Below are 21,226 nucleotides of genomic sequence, written 5' to 3'. Positions count from 1 at the left end.
AGGCCGATGCTCGAATGCCAAGCTATTGTTAGCACCTGAGGCTGATGCACTTAGACCAACCGAGCTATCTTTGGCACCTGGGGTCACGTTGGAGCCAACTGAGCCACTGGCTGCAGGAGGGAAAGAGGGAGAAGATGGGGAGGGGAAGGAGGAAAGAGTCAGATGGTTGCTTCTCTTGTGTGCCCTGACCGGGAATTGAACCCAAGACGCCCATATGCCAGGCTGATGCTGTACCACTGAGACAACTGGCTACGGCTAACATTTAAATGGATTTTAACACAGAAGAACAAGCAAGCACGTGTCCAGTCAACCATCTCAAACTAAACTGTCTCCCTCGTGTCTTCAGTCCCTCCCTCATCAGAGAATTTTCCTACCATAAAAAACTCAGGAACTTATGGCAGAGACAACACTGCAATCCTGTGCTGCAGTATGTTGTTACGATAGTTGCATTCCTAAGAACTTATCAAAAATCCAAATGATAAGATCAATCATTACAATGGCAGCAGGGGAGCGGTCAGAACAGAGCACTTTCAGCAGACACAGAAATTTCTGCTGCATGACCGGCAGCCTAGCATTTCATCACACCTGGACGTGCTGGTCTGTTCTTCACATTACAAACACTCCTATTAGCAAGAACATCTTATACATGCATAGTTCCACCCACAATCCTGAAAGCAGAACACGAAAATAGCCATAAAATTCCAGTTTGGAACGCCCCCCCCCCTCCCGGGTGCTAAGTCCCTGTAGGTGGTGCACTAGCCAAGATGAGAGCCTGGAACCTGGAACACAGCTGTGGGGGATCAGAGCCCAGTCCGTCCCAGAGCTGTGCCGCTGTGGGCAACTGACTTCACACCCCTGTGCCTGTTCTTCACCTGTAAAAACGAGAGTTTCTAATTCATGGAGCTGAAGTGATGAAAAAAGAGTTAATAGCTGCATTATGCTAATTCCTAGAAAGCTCAAAACACGGTTTTTGTTGTTGTTATGACATAAGTAGTTAAAAGACTCTGCAGACAGATGTACTAGCTCTGTGACCTCAGACAAGTTACTGTCTCTGCGCCTGTTACCTCCCCTGTAAATGAGGGGACAGTACTGATTTTCCCAGGTAGTAAGGGGGCCGGTACACAGCTAACACTTGGAAGACTGCCTGGCACACAGTCAACATCCAAATAAACGTGCACTATCATGATTGCCACTGCTCTGGGGTCTTTCTGGGGAGCACTGGGAGACGCTGATGGGCAGCACCGAGGAGAAGCACGCTAAGGACCCACGGCAGCCCGCGTAGAGAGCAGCGGGGAAGCGGGGGACTGAGAGCCCGACCAAGCCTCGGTGAACGTGAGGACACATGGTGACGGCGTGGACGGGAAGTGAGGAGGAGGAGGAGCCCGGGAGGGTCACCAGGTTTCCGACTGGACGGGAGGGCTCTTCTTTCACAGGAGAGGAGAGGGGAAGACCCAGGCGAGGCCGAGGGCGAGGAGCCCAGCTCTGGAGGGCTGAGTGTCAGGGTTCCACTGGCCTTGGGCGGACAAGCGCAGCGCACGGCTGGCTCTGGGCTCTGGGCTCTGGGCTCCAGGGCAGGGCAGCGGCATCGTGATGGAAGCTCAGAGAGCGCTACTGCAGAAGCAGCAGAGAGGGTGGGGGCTCGTTCACTCGGAATGCAGGCGCCGCACAGAAGGAAGACCAGACAGAAGCTTTGGGAACGCAAGGCGTGGGGAGCCAGGGCTCTTCTGGGAACAAAGGAGGAGCCCCAGGGAGGGCAGGGAGAGAAGTCGGAGTGGTGGGTGTCAGTGAAGCAAGGACCAACAACTGGTACAAACGCCAACCACGGGGGGGGGGGTGTGGGGAGAGTGGTTATGGGAGCCAGGACGCAGGGTGTGGGTGGTGAGGGAGGGCAACGCCACGTGGAGAGAGAAGCCAGCTGAGTGAAAGCCAGCGGAGGGCGGGCAGACAGGCTGAGAAGACCCACAGCAACGAAGGAGAGCCCGGGACCCTGGCAGAGGCTGGGGGGACAGGCCCTGACAGACAGGGAGCCCTGATGACCACAGAGACCAGCACACGTGCGTCAGGGACTGGGAGTGTGGAAGGACCAGCTTCCTGGGAAGCCAGGAGGCAGGTCCCCTGAGGGGCTGTCTGAGAGGGTGGGGCCGGGCCCGGGAAATCAGTCTGGCCACGCGCTCAGGAACAGGAGTGGGAGACCCGCCCTGGGCTGGAAGGCAGCAGGGAAAGCCCAGCTGAGCTGGGCAGCCATGAAACTCTGGCGGTGCTAACCTGAAAGACTGGATGATCTCTCTGGGCCACATCCCACGTCTCAGGTGCAGGAGTGGAGAAGCCAAAACCATCAATGGGCCAGGCTGCTGTTCCGCAGAACAGGGGAAAGAAAAGGCCAGCGGACAGAGTTCTGGGCAGGACGGTGACCAGAGACCGGGCACCGACTGAGGCCCAAGGTAGGCAGAGACTGAGCGAAGGGCAGGAGACAGGAGACGCTGCTGGGGAAAGAGGAAGCGGAAAGGGTAGGAGACAGTGGACAGCGAGCAGGGTTCAGATTTTATTTATTTATTTTTAATTTTTTTGTATTTTTCTGAAGTTGGAAACGGGGAGGCAGTCAGACAGACTCCTGCATGTGCCCGACCAGGATCCACCCGGCACGCCCACCAGGGGGCGTTGCTCTGTTGCAACCAGAGCCATTCTAGCGCCTGAGGTGGAGGCCATGGAGCCATCCTCAGCGCCCGGACCAACTTTGCTCCAAAGGAGCCTTGGCTGCAGGAGGGGAAGAGAGAGACAGAGAGGAAGGAGAGGGGGAGGGGTGGAGAAGCAGATGGGCGCTTCTCCTGTGTGCCCTGGCCGGGAATTGAACCCGGGACTCCTGCACGCCAGGTCGATGCTCTACCACTGAGCCAACCGGCCAGAGCCAGGGTTCAGATTTTAGAAGTGGTTCTTAGAGCACAATGGTGAACTGAAAAGAACGCCAGTTTGCAGTCCCACTGGCAATGTGACACGGCAAGTCCCACCTCTTCCCAGGCGGACCCAGAGCATGTGACAATCGGCCAGTGTAGGAAATGAAAACAGTCGCAAGGCTCTGTGCTTCGACTGCTTGTCATTTTGAAGAGTCACATATATTTACTAATGGTCTTCCACCTGTGACCTTTCTGTACACGGTTCCTGCTCCGTGGAGTTCTTTAAAGTGGTAAGAGAGTCTTCTACATTAAGAATTCTGTGGCCTGACCAGGTGGTGGCGCAGTGGATAGAGCCTCGGACTGGGATGCAGAAGGACCCAGGTTCGAGACCCCGAGGTCGCCAGCTTGAGTGCGGGCTCATCTGGCTTGAGCAAAGAGCTCACCAGCTTGGACCCAAGGTTGCTGGCTCCAGCAGGGGGTTACTCAGTCTGCTGAAGGCCCACGGTCAAGGCACATGTGAGAAAGCAATCAATGGACAACTAAGAAGTCGCAACGCGCAACGAGAAACTGATGATTGATGCTTCTCATCTCTCTCCGTTCCTGTCTGTCTGTCCCTGTCTATCTCTGCCTCTGTAAAAAAAAAAAGAATTAAAAAAAAAAAAAAGAATACTGTGTAGCTGTTCTCAACTATTTTCAGTTGATCCTTCATCATAATTTCAATAATGAGTTTAATTATTATTGGTTAAATTTATAGGTTATCTTTTATTCATTCTCTGCACTTTAATGCCAGAGTATCAAGTACTTACCTTATTTTCTTCTATTTTATTATTTTATTTTTCACACAAAATTCTTAATCCGTTTGGAGTTTCTTTTGGCCTGCAGTGGTGAGGTGACATCTAACCGCCTTACTGTGAGCCAGCTGCCTGGCATCGGGCTTGTCCCTGCGCTCCTAGGTGACATCTAACGTCCTTACCGCGCGCCGTCCTTCAGGTTCGCTCCTGCCTGCAGGAGCTGCTGCGCCAGGCCACGCCCGCCCCCCCACTGCTGCTGCGCCAGGCCACGCCCGCCCCCCCACTGCTGCTGCGCCAGGCCACGCCCGCCCCCCCCACTGCTGCTGCGCCAGGCCACGCCCCGCCCCCCACTGCTGCTGCGCCAGGCCACGCCCGCCCCCCCACTGCTGCTGCGCCAGGCCACGCCCGCCCCCCCACTGCTGCTGCGCCAGCCACGCCCGCCCCCCACTGCTGCTGCGCCAGGCCACGCCCGCCCCCCCCACTGCTGCTGCGCCAGGCCACGCAGCGGGGAGGCCGCCCCCCGCCAACGGCACGCCCCCCCACTGCTGCTGCGCCAGGCCACGCCCGCCCCCCACTGCTGCTGCGCCCGGCCACGCCCGCCCCCCACTGCTGCTGCGCCAGGGCACGCACGCCCCCCACTGCTGCTGCGCCAGGGCACGCACGCCCCCCCACTGCTGCTGCGCCAGGCCACGCACGCCCCCCACTGCTGCTGCGCCAGGCCACGCCCGCCCCCCCACTGCTGCTGCGCCAGGCCACGCAGCGGGGAGGCCGCCCCCGCCAACGGCACGCCCCCCACTGCTGCTGCGCCAGGCCACGCACGCCCCCCACTGCTGCTGCGCCAGGCCACGCACGCCCCCCACTGCTGCTGCGCCAGGCCACGCACGCCCCCCACTGCTGCTGCGCCAGGCCACGCACGCCCCCCCACTGCTGCTGCGCCAGGCCACGCACGCCCCCCACTGCTGCTGCGCCAGGCCACGCACGCCCCCCACTGCTGCTGCGCCAGGCCACGCACGCCCCCCACTGCTGCTGCGCCAGGCCACGCACGCCCCCCACTGCTGCTGCGCCGGGCCACGCCCACCCCCCACTGCTGCTGCGCCAGGCCACGCACACCCCCCCACTGCTGCTGCGCCGGGCCACGCACGCCCCCCACTGCTGCTGCGCCAGGCCACGCACGCCCCCCACTGCTGCTGCGCCAGGCCACGCACGCCCCCCACTGCTGCTGCGCCAGGCACGCCCGCCCCCCACTGCTGCTGCGCCAGGCACGCCCGCCCCCCACTGCTGCTGCGCCAGGCCACGCACACCCCCCACTGCTGCTGCGCCAGGCCACGCAGCGGGGAGGCCGCCCCCGCCAACGGCACGCCCCCCCACTGCTGCTGCGCCAGGCCACGCCCACCCCCCACTGCTGCTGCGCCAGGCCACGCACGCCCCCCACTGCTGCTGCGCCAGGCCACGCACGCCCCCCACTGCTGCTGCGCCAGGCCACGCACCCCCCCCCACTGCTGCTGCGCCAGGCCACGCACGCCCCCCCACTGCTGCTGCGCCAGGCCACGCCCGCCCCCCACTGCTGCTGCGCCAGGCCACGCAGCGGGGAGGCCGCCCCCGCCAACGGCACGCCCCCCACTGCTGCTGCGCCAGGGCACGCACGCCCCCCCCACTGCTGCTGCGCCAGGCCACGCACGCCCCCCACTGCTGCTGCGCCAGGCCACGCACGCCCCCCACTGCTGCTGCGCCGGGCCACGCACGCCCCCCACTGCTGCTGCGCCAGGCCACGCCCGCCCCCCACTGCTGCTGCGCCAGGCCACGCAGCGGGGAGGCCGCCCCCCGCCAACGGCACGCCCCCCACTGCTGCTGCGCCAGGGCACGCACGCCCCCCCCACTGCTGCTGCGCCAGGCCACGCACGCCCCCCCACTGCTGCTGCGCCAGGCCACGCACGCCCCCCACTGCTGCTGCGCCAGGCCACGCACGCCCCCCACTGCTGCTGCGCCAGGCCACGCCCGCCCCCCACTGCTGCTGCGCCAGGCCACGCAGCGGGGAGGCCGCCCCCGCCAACGGCACGCCCCCCACTGCTGCTGCGCCAGGGCACGCACGCCCCCCCACTGCTGCTGCGCCAGGCCACGCACACCCCCCACTGCTGCTGCACCAGGCCACGCCCGCCCCCCCACTGCTGCTGCGCCAGGCCACGCCCGCCCCCCACTGCTGCTGCGCCAGGCCACGCCCGCCCCCCACTGCTGCTGCGCCAGGCCACGCAGCGGGGAGGCCGCCCCCGCCAACGGCACGCCCCCCACTGCTGCTGCGCCAGGGCACGCACGCCCCCCCACCGCTGCTGCGCCAGGCCACGCCCGCCCCCCACTGCTGCTGCGCCAGGCCACGCAGCGGGGAGGCCGCCCCCGCCAACGGCACGCCCCCCACTGCTGCTGCGCCAGGCCACGCCCGCCCCCCCCACTGCTGCTGCGCCAGGCCACGCCCGCCCCCCCACTGCTGCTGCGCCAGGCCACGCCCGCCCCCCACTGCTGCTGCGCCAGGCCACGCCCGCCCCCCACTGCTGCTGCGCCAGGCCACGCCCGCCCCCCCCACTGCTGCTGCGCCAGGCCACGCCCGCCCCCCACTGCTGCTGCGCCAGGCCACGCCCGCCCCCCCACTGCTGCTGCGCCAGGCCACGCCCGCCCCCCCCACTGCTGCTGCGCCAGGCCACGCCCGCCCCCCACTGCTGCTGCGCCAGGCCACGCACACCCCCCACTGCTGCTGCGCCAGGCCACGCCCGCCCCCCACTGCTGCTGCGCCAGGCCACGCACACCCCCACTGCTGCTGCGCCAGGCCACGCAGCGGGGAGGCCGCCCCCGCCAACGGCACGCCCCCCACTGCTGCTGCGCCAGGCCACGCACGCGGGGAGACCGCCCCCGCCAACGGCACGCCCGCTACTACACCCCCCTGCCGTAAAGCAGTTTCAGGTTGTTTTTAAGCCTACATCTAAAAGTTTTAAAAACCACAACAAATTGATGAATTGCCCACCCGCGAGCTGACTGTTAAGGGAAGTAATCTGACGTGACCACCAACCTCGTACCGAGAGAAGCAGACTCCTGTCCGAGGAAGGCGCTTGCAGACGGGGAGTGTGCTTGGAGACTAGCAGAGCGACAGCCACAGTCAGACACGGGAGGTGCACGTCTGCAAACCACCTCTCTCTGGAGACCCGTGCGCAGCGTGGGAACCCTCGCCAGCACCTGCCCAGCGACCAGCAGGCTTCTTGAGCCGCCAAGCACAGGTGGGTTGGTCAATCCTGCACTTCCGTGCACGGGCTCGAGGATGTCTGCGAAGTCCACGAGATTGCGTGCAAATGTGCGTGTGTGGGCAATTCTTCCAGGGAGAGGGTTGTTAGAACCTCCACGTGAGTCTACGGTGGCCAGGCTTCTACTCCTGAAGACTGCGCTCACTCACAGACTGGATGCAATTAAGCCCGCTGCCCGGTGACAGCCGGCCACTCTGTCAGAGGCTGTGCTGACAGGCTGCCATTCCTCTCACCACGTCTCAACGCTCTCTGCCTCAACGAAATCTTCCTCAGTTAAGCGCAGTGCAATGGTTTTCCCAATATAGGTGGACTACGACAAATTCAGCACCCTGTCTTTAAGACCACGTGTGGTGGCGCAGTGGATAAAGCCTCGACCTAACACTGAGGTCGCTGGTTTGAAACCCTGGCTTGCCTGGTCAAGGCACATATAGGAGTTGATGCTCCCTGCTCTTCCCCCCCTTCACTCTTTCTCTCTCTTTCTCTCTCTCAAGTGAACAAAAGCTTAAAAAAAAAAAAAAAAAAAAAAAGACCATCTACCAATCTTATGACTAAGACACAATAAAGGCTCCAATATTATACATACTAGGAGGTGTGTGGGAAAATGTCTGTAGATTTCCCCTGGGAACCATCCAGATGAAGATACCTGCATGTCAGCAGGACAAACATTCCTCATTCTGTTTCTGGAACGCCCACCAGTGGTGCAAGTCCATGCCCTTTATACAATGTTGCTGCAAACAATTAGGCAGCTACACATTATACTGGAAAGTCTAACCAACTGAATAAGGGGTGGAAAAGAAATCACGGAAATAAATAACAGAAAAGAGGAGAATGAAGCATAAAATAGATGATATATACATAGAAAAGCCAAAGAACAAAATGATCAATTGCAGCTAAACAAGGTACAAACGAGTATACGGACAAACATTATCAACATGTTTGCCACCTAACTAACTGGGCACAGCCCTCAACAACAGAGCACTTTGGATGCACATAAAAGCACAGATAAGGAGATGGGCCCTGTTCGTGTTGCCAAGGTATCACTGTCCCTATAGCTCAGTTTTCAAATTTACCAGCCGTAATTCCTTGGTTTTAGTTATTTTTATATCCTCCGTCCTAGACCATAGCAGGCACCCTATAAATATTATTGGAATAAATGAGCTCCAAACCAATCAAAACCCTAAACAAATTTCTCTAGGAACTAGAAAATGATACCAAAATACATCTTTTAACAAAAACATGAAAGAATAACTGGGGGGGAAAAGGCTGAAGAAGACCAGTTCTACCAGATTTAACACACATTACAGATCAACAGTGTGGTATTGGTGCAAACACACACCCCCCCAAACCCATACACTCGTGGGAGGAAAAGCCCAACAAGAAAATTGGATAAAGAATTGTATGTTGAAGCCTGACCAGTGGTGACGCAGAACACAGAGCGTCAACCTGGAACACTGACCTCACCGGTTTGGAATCCCGAGGCCGCCAGCCTGAGCACAAGCTTGCTGGCCTGAGGGCGGGTTCATCAACATGATCCCAGAGGTCACCAGCTTGAGCCCAAAGGTCACCAGTTTGAGCCCAGAGGTCACCAGCTTGAGCCCACAGGTCGCTGGCTTGAGCAAGGGGTCGCTGGCTCAGCTGGCGCCTGGGGTCTGATCCCCAGTCAAGGCACATACGAGAAGCAATCAATGCACAACTAAAGGGAAGCTATGGTGAGCTGATGCTTCCCCACACTCTCCCTGTCTCTGTCTCTCTCTCTCTCAAAAAAAGAATCATGTTTAAAAAAAGAGAAGAGCATTGTAAAACAATGGAAGAGTGAAGAATTATCGTTACCTGTTTCAGCAAATAACCTCCAACCACGACCAGTCTCCTCAGCGCTCCTCTCTCCTTTGCCCCCAACACGACTGTGTAAGACACTTCGACCTCGTCTGCAGGATCACTGTCTCAGCTCTGGCCGTCACCCCTGTTCCCCAGCATGCTGCGACAGCTTCCTACTGAGGCTCCTCTCGGCCTCCCTCTTTCCTGTCCCCCTCAAACTCCAATGCACCTGCCACCAGAGTTGTCCTCCGAAAGCACCAATTTATAATTTTCTCAACCTTCTGCCTATAAGGACTCACCCAAATTCTACTGCAGTGGTGCTTACACTATGATTCCCTCCCCACCCCAAAACTGCTACAGGAACTTTTCCGATGGTGGTCTTCCACAGGTGACAGCAACAACCAAGCAATACTGTCTGCCTCTGAAGGCTGGTGGTCACGGTCATGGGTGGTCCCATATAATATATTTGATTCTGCCATCTCGGGGCTGTACAGGACATAGTATTAATACTCACATGTCCAAAGATGTAAGAGCAATGGGAACACTGAAAAGGCTGTAGGATTAGAGCAAGTACAAAGATTAAAAACTATTCTATGAGACATGACGCCTCAGAAATGTTTCAATGTACAACAAAACTGTCTGTTTTCAAGAAGGATGGCTATCAGTTTATACAAAGCAAAGAAAACTGAGAGCACTGGTTTAATATTTTTTTAAAGCTTTGAAGAACTTACTCCTTTCATTGGATGGAAATACATCCAGGAACACCAGTCACTGTGAACCTGAGGACACATGGGCCAACACACAGCCACCCACCACCTAATGAATTTGAAAAAAGTGCTGGACAGAGTTTTTTGCTGTTAAGAATCAGACATGGTTGGCCCTGGCCGGTTGGCTCACTGGTAGAGCATCGGCCTGGTGTGCAGGCATCCCAGGTTCGATTCCCGGCCAGGGCACACAGGGCTCCACCCCTCCCCCTCTCCTTCCTCTCTGTTTCTCTCTTCCCCTCCCACAGCCAAGGTGCCATTGGAGCAAAGTTGGCCCGGGCGCTGAGGATGGCTCTGTGGCCTCTGCCTCAGGTGATAGAATGGCTCTGGTTGCAACGGAGCAACACCTCAGGTGGGCAGAGCATTGCCCCCTGGTGGGCATGCTGGGTGGATCCCGGTCGGGCTCATGCAGGAGTCTGTCTGACTGCCTCCCCGTTTCCAACTTCAGAGAAATACAAAAAATAAAAATAAAAAATAAATTAGATATGGTTGCCTTTTTCCAAGTTACTGACCGAAAACATTAAGTTAAAGGATGAAATTTTCAGAGTTAGGGTTCGCCTACATATTCTCCTTCCTCGTGGACTTCTCCACCGCCCACGTCTCTCCCTGCCTGCTGCCGAGAGTGCCTGGGGTCACGTGCCAGGGGAGTCTTCCCGGGGCCCCGAGCACCTCTGAGACCCCAGGCTTGTGCCATGTTCCCTCTGTCCGAACACTCACCAGAGCCAGCGAAGTAGAAATACTTTGGTGTATTTCCCCAAGGTGCTGCTGGGCGTGGGTTCCAGTGGTCACTCTAGCCCATGTCTCAGAGAGGATCCGATGACCAAGTGAAACCCAAGCAGGTAGCTCTATACATGCTCACCCTGACAGCTGACAGGTAGCTGGTAGTGGCTTAGAAAAATTTCTGTGTCTCTAAATGTCTACTTATTTAAATATGTGACTCACTGGGGCACCTGTGTAGTCTATGATTTATGACGTAAACCCTAGAAGGCACACATCTGGCTACCCCGGGCGGAGAACTGAGAAAGGAGAGAAGAGAGGCTAATGAAACATTCAAGGGGAGCTCAGGTTGACCACCAGACTAAAAGGCACGTCTGAGAAGGAAGACACCTGGAAAGAACAGCGGAAAAGGTGAGGACAGGAGAAACATCTCAGGAGACGATTCAAAAAGGAGCAGCCAACACAAATAAATCTGTAATGAAGTGAAACATCAAAACCCCGGAAACAAGCCTCCCAACCTGGAGGGCTGAGATGAACCGAACATCGTTCTCCGATCATTTTACTCCTAGTAGACTCCACGACTCAGGAGCTGTTTCCTACATAAACCACAGGGTCAGACTGTCAACAGCATCTGCCTCATCTTCTGAGACTTGCGTCCAACCGACACTGAGTCGTGAAGAACATCCTCTCTCAAGATCCCGGCACTGCACTGAGTGATGCATCCGAGAACAAAATACTCACCATCTGGCATTAATAGTTCATTATTGATACCTAAGATCTGCTAACTAACAATGAAAGTGACAAGTGGACATTAATTCCATGGCAATTAAACGAATGACACACACAGGAAACTCATAGATGGAAACAAATATATGGACACGTTTATTTCAAACTTAGTGAAAAAAATAAAAAAGGTAGCAAAGTATAAAATTTTAGTAGCTTACAACAACAGTTTAGTATCTCCCCCGTGAGTGTCCAGACGCCGGCTGGCTCTCCAAGGCCACGGTGGCGCTGGCCGGCAGCGGGCACCCTCCCGGCCTGGGCTGGAAGGCTGCAGGTCCTCCCCACACGGGCCTCTCCACAAGCACATTTTAACAGACAGCATCTAACACTACTAGGGGGACACTGAAGCGTCACGTGACGTCCGACACGTCATGCACAGCGACATGCACGGCAGTGCGCCCCCTCTGCACTCAGGTGGAACGACAGGCTGTCCCGTCAGAAGGCGATGGGCAGTACTCTGACGACACAAACATCAGTGTCCCACTCAACCTGCAGCGAGCTCACAGGAGCAGCACTTAGAGGGGAGTGTGGCTGCTCTCATTCAAGTAGTGACTGGCCATGTCAAAAGCAAGGGGTGGTCTACAATGTCCCTCAAAAAGGACACCAACCAGCTCGAGCCAGCCACATCAGTGGGAAGCCAGCTGCGAGTCCAGGTGAAAAAAGATGAAAGCTTGAACTAAAGTACTAGGAACCTGGCTACTGAGGGACAGGGATCAAGTCAAGACACTCGGCGGACCTGCCCGATCACGATCACGGGGAAAGCCTGGTCCTCCAGAACGGGCAGGTGAGTGGGGACTGACAGGTGACCGGCTGAGCTGGGTGGCACTCCACGCAGCCAGGCAGGGGTCAGCAACCTCTCTGTAAAGAGACGGGCCGCCCCACGCGGCCACTGTCACAAACACTAGACTCCCCTGCGGCAGTGCGTGGCGAGGTGCCAGCAGCCCTTGTCCACAACACAGGAAGTGGGCAGGATCTGGCCTGAAGGCCACAGTCTAGGCCAGAAGGCCCATATGAGGATGTCATTCACGAGCTGAACTTTAGCAGGACATTTAAAGTGGAGATGTTCAAGATAAAGATTCAGGCTGAAGAAACGCCAGGGCGAGAGGCGTGAAGCTGAGAGCCACCAGCCATGAGGTGGTATGGAGGGGCTGAGGTCACCCAGGGCTAAGGTCTGAGAGGGGAGGGGGTGAAGGACACTTGCCCGTCCAAACACAGGGGCAACCGTGCAGTGTCACTTCCACTGTGGTGGCCCTGGGAGGGGGAGCTCTGCCACCTAGCCTCCCTCAGCTCGGACTGATTAAACAGAGGCTCCTACTGTAGCTGGCCGCTTTCGTTCCCTTTTCCAAGATAAATACCTTCAAAGTTGCAAATTCATAAGTTTAAAAAAAAGATACTTTCCACTAGGTTTAGAGACCTAAAAAATAAAATAAGCTAGATTATAAAGCAATTCTGAAGTATCTACTCTTTTATGTTCTTTTTCTTATGAAATATTTTACATTAAAAAATATACAGCATATACAGAAAGCATGATGGATAATGATAAAACAAATGCTCCATCCCCATCTGAGGAAGAAGCTCATTGCAAAACACTACTGTCCACCTTCACACACCACAAGAATTAGTCTCTACACTAGAGGTCAAAGCAAGCAGGCAGCCTAAGGCCCAATAAAGCTTGCAAATGTATTTTCTTCTTTATTTTTTATCAAGTGAGAGGCAGGGAGGCGGGCAGACTTCAGCATGCGCCCTGACCAGGATCCACCCAGCAATCCCTGTCTGCAGCCGATCTAGGGCAACAGAGCAATTCCAGTGCCTGAGGTGGAGGCCATGGAGCCACCCTCAGCACCCAGGGCCAACTTGCTCATTCAAACCATGGCTGCAGGAGGGGATAAGAGAGAGAGAGAGAGAAGGGGAGGGGGAGGGAGGAAAGGGAGGGGTTGAAAAGCAGATGGGCACTTTTCCTGTGTGCCCTGACCAGGAATCGAACCCAGAACTTTCACACCCTGGGCCGACACTCTACCACTGAACCAACCGGCCAGGGCCGTAAATGTATTTTCTTTAACCTACAAGTTTCTCTTTCCCTGTTTTGCTGACATTTAAATGTCAAGAAACTTCACATGGAAATCAACACTCTGAAGTATCGTTAAAAATGATACAGGGCTGGCCCAGATGGCTGCTACAGCAAGCTCCACGCTCACGGGCTCTGGGTTCCTGCCCTGGGACCTGGGAATACGTTTAGCTGTGGACATGGGAAAAAAAATGATGCCAGGGGAACAAGTGGCTAGAGCTGAGAGCAACGGCCCCCTCTAACTGGACATGTACTCGCTCACCGCAGTCCTCACCACTCCCTGGGGTCTGACACTTCTCTCCACTTGCATTCGTGATCCCGGCTTACCCGGCGTATTTGTGGTTTCCAACTTTTTGTAGTATGGGAAACGTTATTTAAAATAAAATAAAAAAATCAGATTCTAAATAAAAATGATACTGAAAGTGAAACAGGTCCATACTTCCTTATCTATCATTTTGAAATCTAAAAACAAGGCTTCTTATAACTCATTTGGCCATAAAACTTGACCTGAATGAACAGGAAACTATTTATAATCCTTATGTATTCATTTTGGTGTGAAACACACTCACAGATCGCGACAGAAACATTAGCATGTTGGATTAAGTACTACAGTCCCAGACCTGCAGGAAATACAGTATGACGGCACATGGACATTACCACTTTTCTCAAATCTGACAATTCTGAATTCTGAAATTTGTCTGGCCCCAAGGGTTTGGATGAAAGACTGTGGGCCTGTTGTACTTTAAATATCCACATTTAAGAAAAAAACCACACAGGCTCAAAGCAGGCGTGTAATGGTATTTTTAAATGAATGTATACTTCTTGGTTAATTACCACAGCACCTACCTGTGTCTGAAACAAGAAATAGAATGATACACGTGAAACACCTAGTCTGAGAAAAGCGTGTGGTGCACTTGCTGATCTGGGACCTTAGACAGAATGTTACATCGCTGGGTCAGCTGTGTGCACACGGGGGCTGCAGCCACAAAAGCTAACTCCACAGTAGAACAACATGCCCCTTCCCAGGCAAGAAATAGAACGATACATGTGAAACACCTAGTCTGAGAAGAGCGTGTGGTGCACGTGCTGATCTGGGACCTTAGACAGAATGTTCCATCGCTGGGGTCAGCTGTGTGCACAGGGGAGCTGCAGCCACAAAAGCTAACTCCACAGTAGAACAACATGCCCCTTCCCAGGCAAGTCCAGCGTATCACCACACCCTTTGAGGGCTCCTTTTCTTTTCTTTCTGTGAACAAAGGGTTGTTGCAGGACTTGTTATATTCTAGAATTCACAATACAGAAAGTACACAGGAAGACCCCAGAAGCCTAACCAGGCGGTGGCACAGTGGATAGAGCGTCGGACTGGGATGCAGAGGACCCAGGTTCGAGACCCTGAGGTCGCCAGCTTGAGCGCGGATTCACCTGGTTTGAGCAAAAAGCTCACCAGTTTGGACCCAAGGTCGCTGGCTCGAGCAAGGGGTTACTCGGTCTGCTGAAGGCCCTCGGTCAAGGCACATATGAGAAAGCAATCAATGAACTAAGGTGTCGCCACGAAAAACTGATGATTGATGCTTCTCATCTCTCTTCGTTCCCATCTGTCTGTCCCTCTCTATCCCTCTCTCTGACTCTCTGTCCCTGTAAAAAGAAGGAGGATATAAGAGCCCAGAAGACGACGCTCAGAAGCGGCAGAGGCCCCGATGTCTCTCCGCCCCGCTCTGCGCACAGGCCGGCCGGACTCTGCTCAGACTGAGCCAACCACAGCTGCCCCCTTTCTCAGAAACCCTGCTCACGCTCCCCCGGAATGGCCGAGGACAGCCCTGGGAGTGAAGCACAACAGCGGGGCCCATGAGGGATGGAGAGGCAACTAGAGAGGGGCCGGCTCGGATGTGAGATGCAGGAAGGGCGGTCACGGCAGAGACGCGCGCGGTGTCCTGGCCCCAGAGGAGTGCGCCGGGCGGGCATGCAGGCAGAGCTGCGGTCAGACTCCCCGCCTGTGGGTCCCGCTGCCCCTGGAACAGCTCTCAGGAGGAACTGCGCCTTCTGTTCCGGAGAAGGTCATCTGATTTCTATGATCAGGGAGGGGCCAGCAAGGAACGTCCCAGTGAAACAAGCCAGGTAGGGGCTGAGGCGGCCGAGCCGCTGCCGCCCAGCTGCTGGGAGAACGCCAGGTACGGCCAGGTCTTCCAAGACTTTAGAAGCTGGAAATCCAGGTTTTTGTGTGAAAACTAAATTTTTAAATATGGGCCAATGATCATGAAAAATATATACATACACTCCAAACAGAACTCTGCTGTGCTCCGCAGGCAAACAGGGAGAACCTTGGCTTTGGAAATTCACACACCCAGGGGCTGGAAGGCCTAGACCAGGGTTTCTCCGTCCCAGCACTCGGTCGTTTGGGACCAGACCACTGCCCGCCGTGGGGCTGCCCTGAGCACTGTAAGACGGTCAGCATGGCACCCCTGGCCTCCACCTACCACATGGCACTAACACCCCCCCGATAACTCCAAGTCCTGACAATCAAAAATGTCTCCACACCTTGTCCCTGGGCGGGGGCAAAACCATACCTGATAAGAGCCACTGGACTGGAGCAACATCCAACTCTTAGCCTCCGGGATTTAAAAAGAGCGTCACTCGCCTGACCAGTGGTGACTCAGTGGATACTGTCAACCTAGGACACCGAGGTCCCAGGTTCCAGCCCTGAGGTCACTAGCCTGAGTGTGGGCACATCCGGCTTGAGCGTGGGATCATCAATTGACCCCATGGTCGCTGGCTGGAAGCCCAAGGTCGCTGGCTTGAGCCCAAGGTCACTGGCTGAAGCAAGGGGTCACTGGCTCAGCTGGAGCCCGCTGGTCAAAACACATATGAGAAAGCAATCCTGAACAACTAAGGTGCAGCAACTGTGAGTCGGTGTTTCCCATCCTCCCCCCCCCCATAAAGGGTGTCACTCCTAACTCGAACACAGGAGCTGCCCACATGAAGAGTGGACTTGGAGCTGCCTGGGAAACCAGCCCAGGTTTGAACTCACAGCTCTGTCATTCTGTCATTTACTGGTCTCTTTGAGTTCCGGTTCCCATCATTACCCCAGAATAGAGGAAGATAATCCATGCAAAGCACCTAGCCCAGTTAATGAGCACCAGAGACACTCAGTAAACGTCAACCCTTTCCTAAGGAAGAGGCAGCCCAGGGTCTGCCATCGGAAGCCACAGGGTCCAGTCGGAAGCCCTGGACCAGACCTACGTCCGCCTGGGCCACTTAGAGGAGCCGTGCGGACACAGCAAGGCGGTCTTCCTTCCTCCTGAAACAGAAGTGGTCATCACCACAGGCGAGGCCAGGGAGCGGACGCAGCACTTGGTAAACCAAACGCCTGCAGAAACACTCGTGACATTTCTTATCAGAGCTTTCACAGTTTTCTGGGAAGGAAAGAACGATTCTTTAACAAATTCAAAGAGCTGAGAATACAGTAATAACCGAGTAGTAAGGTACAGGACAAAAAATGGTAACACAGGGGTCATTAAATTCCAGGTCCTTCTAGACAAGCAATTGCCAACTGGTGACCCAGAGGCCAAATCTGGCCCTGGTTACTGTGCCTAGCCCCACGAGATGTCATGTTGGTTGTTCAATTTGTAGTAAATGCCATCTGATTTTCATTAAAATCCACATTTCAGACTTTTCTCAAAACTCTCAAAATTGAGCCACACAGGGCCCATATTCCCAGGGCCCCTCTGGTGAGACAGGAAGGCGCCCCTCCTCCAGCACCTGGCCTACGTCCCTCATTAATCTCAGGAGCCCGGCCCCTCTGGGCATCCGAGTGTGTGACAACTTATCTAGAAGAGCATTTCCAGGAAGCACTCACTCAGACAGGAGCCAGCGCTCACTGAGGCACTCCCAGAAGCTCACTCAGATTTAAAGATAAAATAACTCTCCTAGTTAGTCCCTTGACACCCTTTTCTCCTTGACACTGCCACCTCATCTCCACATGCTCCTTACCCTGGTGTCCACTTTCCTGGATTCGGGGGGAGCCCCCCAAACCACCACCCTGTTCCCTGGAGCACCTGCGTGAAGCCTTCTCAAAAACAAAGCACCTTTCTTTTTAGCAGAACTACAAAAGACACATGATGTCTCTCTGCCTGACCGACACGCTTCCTCCCCTTCTGCTGGCAACAGCACCCCAGTTTCCCTCAGGGGGCCAGCGCTCCCCAGTTCTCAATCTCTGTGGTTTGCGTGGTGCTGACTGCATTCCCACTTCCAGGGAAAAGCATGTGACCCAGTCAGAAACATGCAGTCAGTCCTGGGATCTGGCCACAGTGGCTGGAATCCCCCCGGGGCTGTGAACTGAGGATGGATGATGGGAGACTAGGGGTCTCCCTGCGAACACAGCCCCAGAGAGAGGAAGCCCGGGACCCAGCCCAGCCTGCGGCCACATCACTTCTGGACTCTGGGCACACAGGAGCCAATCAATTCCCACGTTTGCTGAGAACACTCGAATCAACCTTTCTTACAACCAAGAGATCTAACTGACAGAAGAGAAATTTGGGAAAAGTGTGCCTAAAATGGAAAGAAAAAAGGCTCCGTCAAATTTCCCCATGCTCTGCTGTCTCCCCTCTACGCACTCAGCCCCGGGTTTGCCCTGCTCAGTAGCCATGCGTCTCTAGGCTCTGAGCTCGGGGTACAGACTCGCTGCCTGCCTGCCCAGCTCCACCCAGCTCCTTCAGGGGAGGCACTGTGAGGCTGTCACTTCTGATTCTTGAATGCCTTGCACAATGGCACACAGTTCGGGCTCCACAATGTCTGTTGAGTGGGATGCATGGACAAAAAGAACCATCCTCTCTCTCCTCCTGGGGACATCCCTGTCATGGGACCACCTCGGAAGCTTGCCCCTGTATACACAAAGCACCTCCCAAAACAGACTCATCACCCTCTGCAAACAAGTTGCATCATGAGAACTGACTCCTTCCAGCCATTACTAATCTCCCACATGTCCAGCCCATGGAACCTCGCTGTGGGGTTACTCACAAGGTCCTGATTCTGGGAGGGGAACATCACAGCAAGGCACCACCTAGAGCTCGATAAACGGATCATCTCCCCAGTGCGCCTGCCAGTCACACGCTTCACCCGTGTGGGTGCCGGGGGCCTCGTTTGCTGTCTAGCCTTCAGCTTAACCCGTATACACCCAGAATCCGGACTCCCATGACTGCCCACCATCGGCTTCCACAAAATAACCATTCCAGGCTCTCTCTCACCTTCATGTGTTTCTCCCTAGTCCTTTTTAATTAATAAGTGGGAAAAAATACAAATACACCTAGGAAATCAACAGCAGTAAAGCAAAGGTTCCCCTGTAAAAAAAAAAATTGACTTTGGCTACACAACTGCCACACCCTTAATTGCTCTGTAATAGCTGCAGCTTCCACTGGCATCCAGCAATTAAGATTTTCAAACAGTCAAAGGTCAGGGCCAGAATTACAGTCCTAGCGTGAATCACCACAGACCTGGCCCGGTTTTCATCTTCCCATGCTTGGGTCCGCACCACCAGGGCAATCCAGTAAGAACTGGATTCACCATAGATGAACAACATTTGCCGAGTGTCTACCGCGTGACCGGAAGCACAGCAGTCCCGGGAATCAAAGGAGAGAGACACAGCAAGTCCTCTGGAGGCATTCAGTCTAATGGAGAACGCGGACAAGCAAAGCAGCAATTACGTTACAGAAAAACAGGTGCTACGTGAAGTTACGAAAGCACCCAGGAGGGACGGGCAGTCTGTGTTGGAACACCAGGGGAAGCCAGTCAGGGGCAGAGACCTTCACCCCGAGACCTAAAGAACGAATCGGAGACCGTGGCTGTTGGGCAGTGTTGAAAAGGCTTCCGAAGAAAGGTCCAGGTAGAGACTGACTGGGAGAAAGCATGGCCTCCTCTAGAAACTGAAAGTAGGCAGGTATGGCTGGAATGTACAAGTGTCCAGAGAGAAGCTGCCACAGAGGAAGCAGGGGCCAGGGAGACCCCGCGCGGCTTGGCAGCTTTAAAAAACTTGACCGAGGAGGAGCAAACAGAGCTTGCCAAATACAGCACACCAACAGGCCGACATGGCAATCAGGTAATGTATCCTGATCCTCACTAAATATCGATTTCAACAAAACACGTTACTGAGGACACGAAGAAGAGTAGAAAAATCACCTTATAATCTGTTTACAGATACTTGGCTGAAACACCAGTCTTCATTACTATAGTTTCTACCTCCCTAGCCTATCGGTTATTTTCCTACAAACAACAGGAAAGCAGGGCACGGTCCAGGGGCCAGGGATTCACTTTGGAAACAGAAAAAAAAATGCACAACCAGGATCGCAGGGTGGGGTGGGTACCAAGAAAAACTGAGCATCAAAACTAAGCAAAAAAGTTTGAGGGAAACGAAACAGTGAAAAGCAAATTTGGGAAATTCAAGAGGAAGTAAAAGTATTTTCGCACAGACGAAAGAAAGAAGTGGCCCCGCGATTCTGCCAAACTGAACTCCCCCCTTCTGCTTCACCGCTGGCGGGGGCGGGGGGCTGGGGATGCGAGTGAAAATGGAAAAAGTCAACTTTTATCTCATCGTGTAACAAACAGTAAATCGGGACAGTTCTGGAAGACCTTGAAATAGGTGCCCCTGAAGGTGTCGCACGTGACAATCACCTGGAGAAGCTCCACGAACCACAAACCACAAACCATTCCTGCGCCACCCGCCTGGGCATCGACCAAGGCTGGTGTCTTCGGTCATTTCAGAATAACTGTCATCACTGTGCGCGGGGCGGGGCGGGGACCCCCTCGAAGGGGTAGGTGGTCTCCTCACGACGCTGTGCCCCCGAAACTAATCACGTTATGTCAACTGTAACCAAAAAAACAAAGCAAACAAACAAAAAGCCGCACGCATACATGTCAGTGGCTCTGTCTTTCTGCCAAAAGGTTCGATGTTTTTAAAGAATCAACGTTTGTCCGGCATTGAAAGCAGAACCGAAGACACAGGGAGAAGTGGCTGCTTTCAAATCCAAAGTGAGTTTTTTTTAACTTGTTTTTTTTTTTTTTAAACCGGGGCAAGGCGTTCCCGCAGCCTTGTCAGCCGGCCCCGAGCGTGCGAGCGTCGGGCAGGGACCGCAGCACCCCGAGTGTCCCCGCGGTGCGCGGGACGGGACGGGACGGGACGGACGGCACGGACCCGGTTCCCGCGGAGCGGCCCCCGCACGGCTGGGAACGCGTCCCAGGCAGGGCGCCCGCCGGCCCGGCCCCCGGGCAGGACAGAGCAGGGCAGGGTCCGGCCCAAACCCCGCTGCGGGACCCGGCCGGGCCCGAGGGAGGCGCGGTTCAGCCCGGCCCGGAGCCGCCCGCGCACGCCGCCCCCGCCCGCTCCCGCACTCGCCTGCCCACGGTCTGGTTAGCCAGCTGCTTCATGCGGTTGAACTGCTTCTTCATGGCGGCGGTGGCCGGGCTCGGCCGGCGGGACGCGGGCAGACGGGCTGCGGATCCTACATCGCTTCCCGGCCGGGCGCGGCGGCTCCCCGCCTGGGCCGCCCCCGCGCGTCACTTCCGGCGGCACCGCCCGCCGGCCGAGGGGCGGGGCGCACACGGCGGCTGGCCCCTGCGCGTCACTTCCGGCGGCGCCGCTCTCCGGCCGAGGGGTGGGGCAAGGCGCAAGCGCGGTGGAGCTCCTTCCGCCACGCTGTCGCTGCCGGAACCGGCCGCGTGCGGGGCTACCCGACCTGCCGCGCCGCCCGTCGTCTCCCATTGATGGTTTCTCCCTCCCCCAATTTTTCGTCTTTCACACACCGCCGTTATGTCATGAATGTTTTTTTGTTTTCCATTTTCTTTATTACCAATGTAACAAAAAGGTGGGAAGGAAGGAGAGGCAGATAGTGTATTATCTTCTGCCTGTAAAATGGGCGGTGCGAAGCAGGGAGCGAGACCCGGGGCAAAGAGAGCGACACGGTCTTTATGGGAACGCTGAGTGCTGATAGCAGGACGTGGGGGGAAGCAGGCCTTGCCGTCTAGAAGGTTGGTTAGGGGCTGTGTTCTCAGGGAGAGGTGGCGTGGTGCAGGCGTGAGCGTGAGCGCAGCTTGTGTGCGGGAGGGGAGGGGGCAGAAAACCAGGTTTCTA

The 21,226-nt window shown here is 55.7% G+C and overlaps 1 protein-coding gene and 1 pseudogene across 3 annotated transcripts in view; one reads left to right on the top strand and one right to left on the bottom strand.

Annotated features, from left to right (window-relative positions):
• ARHGAP17 (Rho GTPase activating protein 17) overlaps nucleotides 1-20,645 on the bottom strand; it is a 107,846-nt gene extending 87,201 nt beyond the window's left edge. For all 3 annotated transcript variants that reach the window (XM_066383381.1, XM_066383383.1, XM_066383382.1), the window contains exon 1: nucleotides 20,492-20,645. In XM_066383381.1, coding sequence (XP_066239478.1) covers nucleotides 20,492-20,544 — 53 coding nt within the window. In that variant the 5' untranslated portion in view covers nucleotides 20,545-20,645. The remainder of the gene's footprint in view (nucleotides 1-20,491) is intronic.
• Nucleotides 13,176-13,293, top strand: LOC136404691 (small nucleolar RNA SNORA5; annotated as a pseudogene).
• Nucleotides 20,646-21,226: the final 581 nt, after the last annotated feature.

Source organism: Saccopteryx leptura, chromosome 4 (assembly GCF_036850995.1).
Source record: "Saccopteryx leptura isolate mSacLep1 chromosome 4, mSacLep1_pri_phased_curated, whole genome shotgun sequence".
In the NCBI taxonomy this organism is placed as follows: Eukaryota; Metazoa; Chordata; class Mammalia; order Chiroptera; family Emballonuridae; genus Saccopteryx; species Saccopteryx leptura.
Note: the sequence above shows the minus strand (reverse complement) of the source record. Positions and strands in the feature narration are given on the sequence as shown.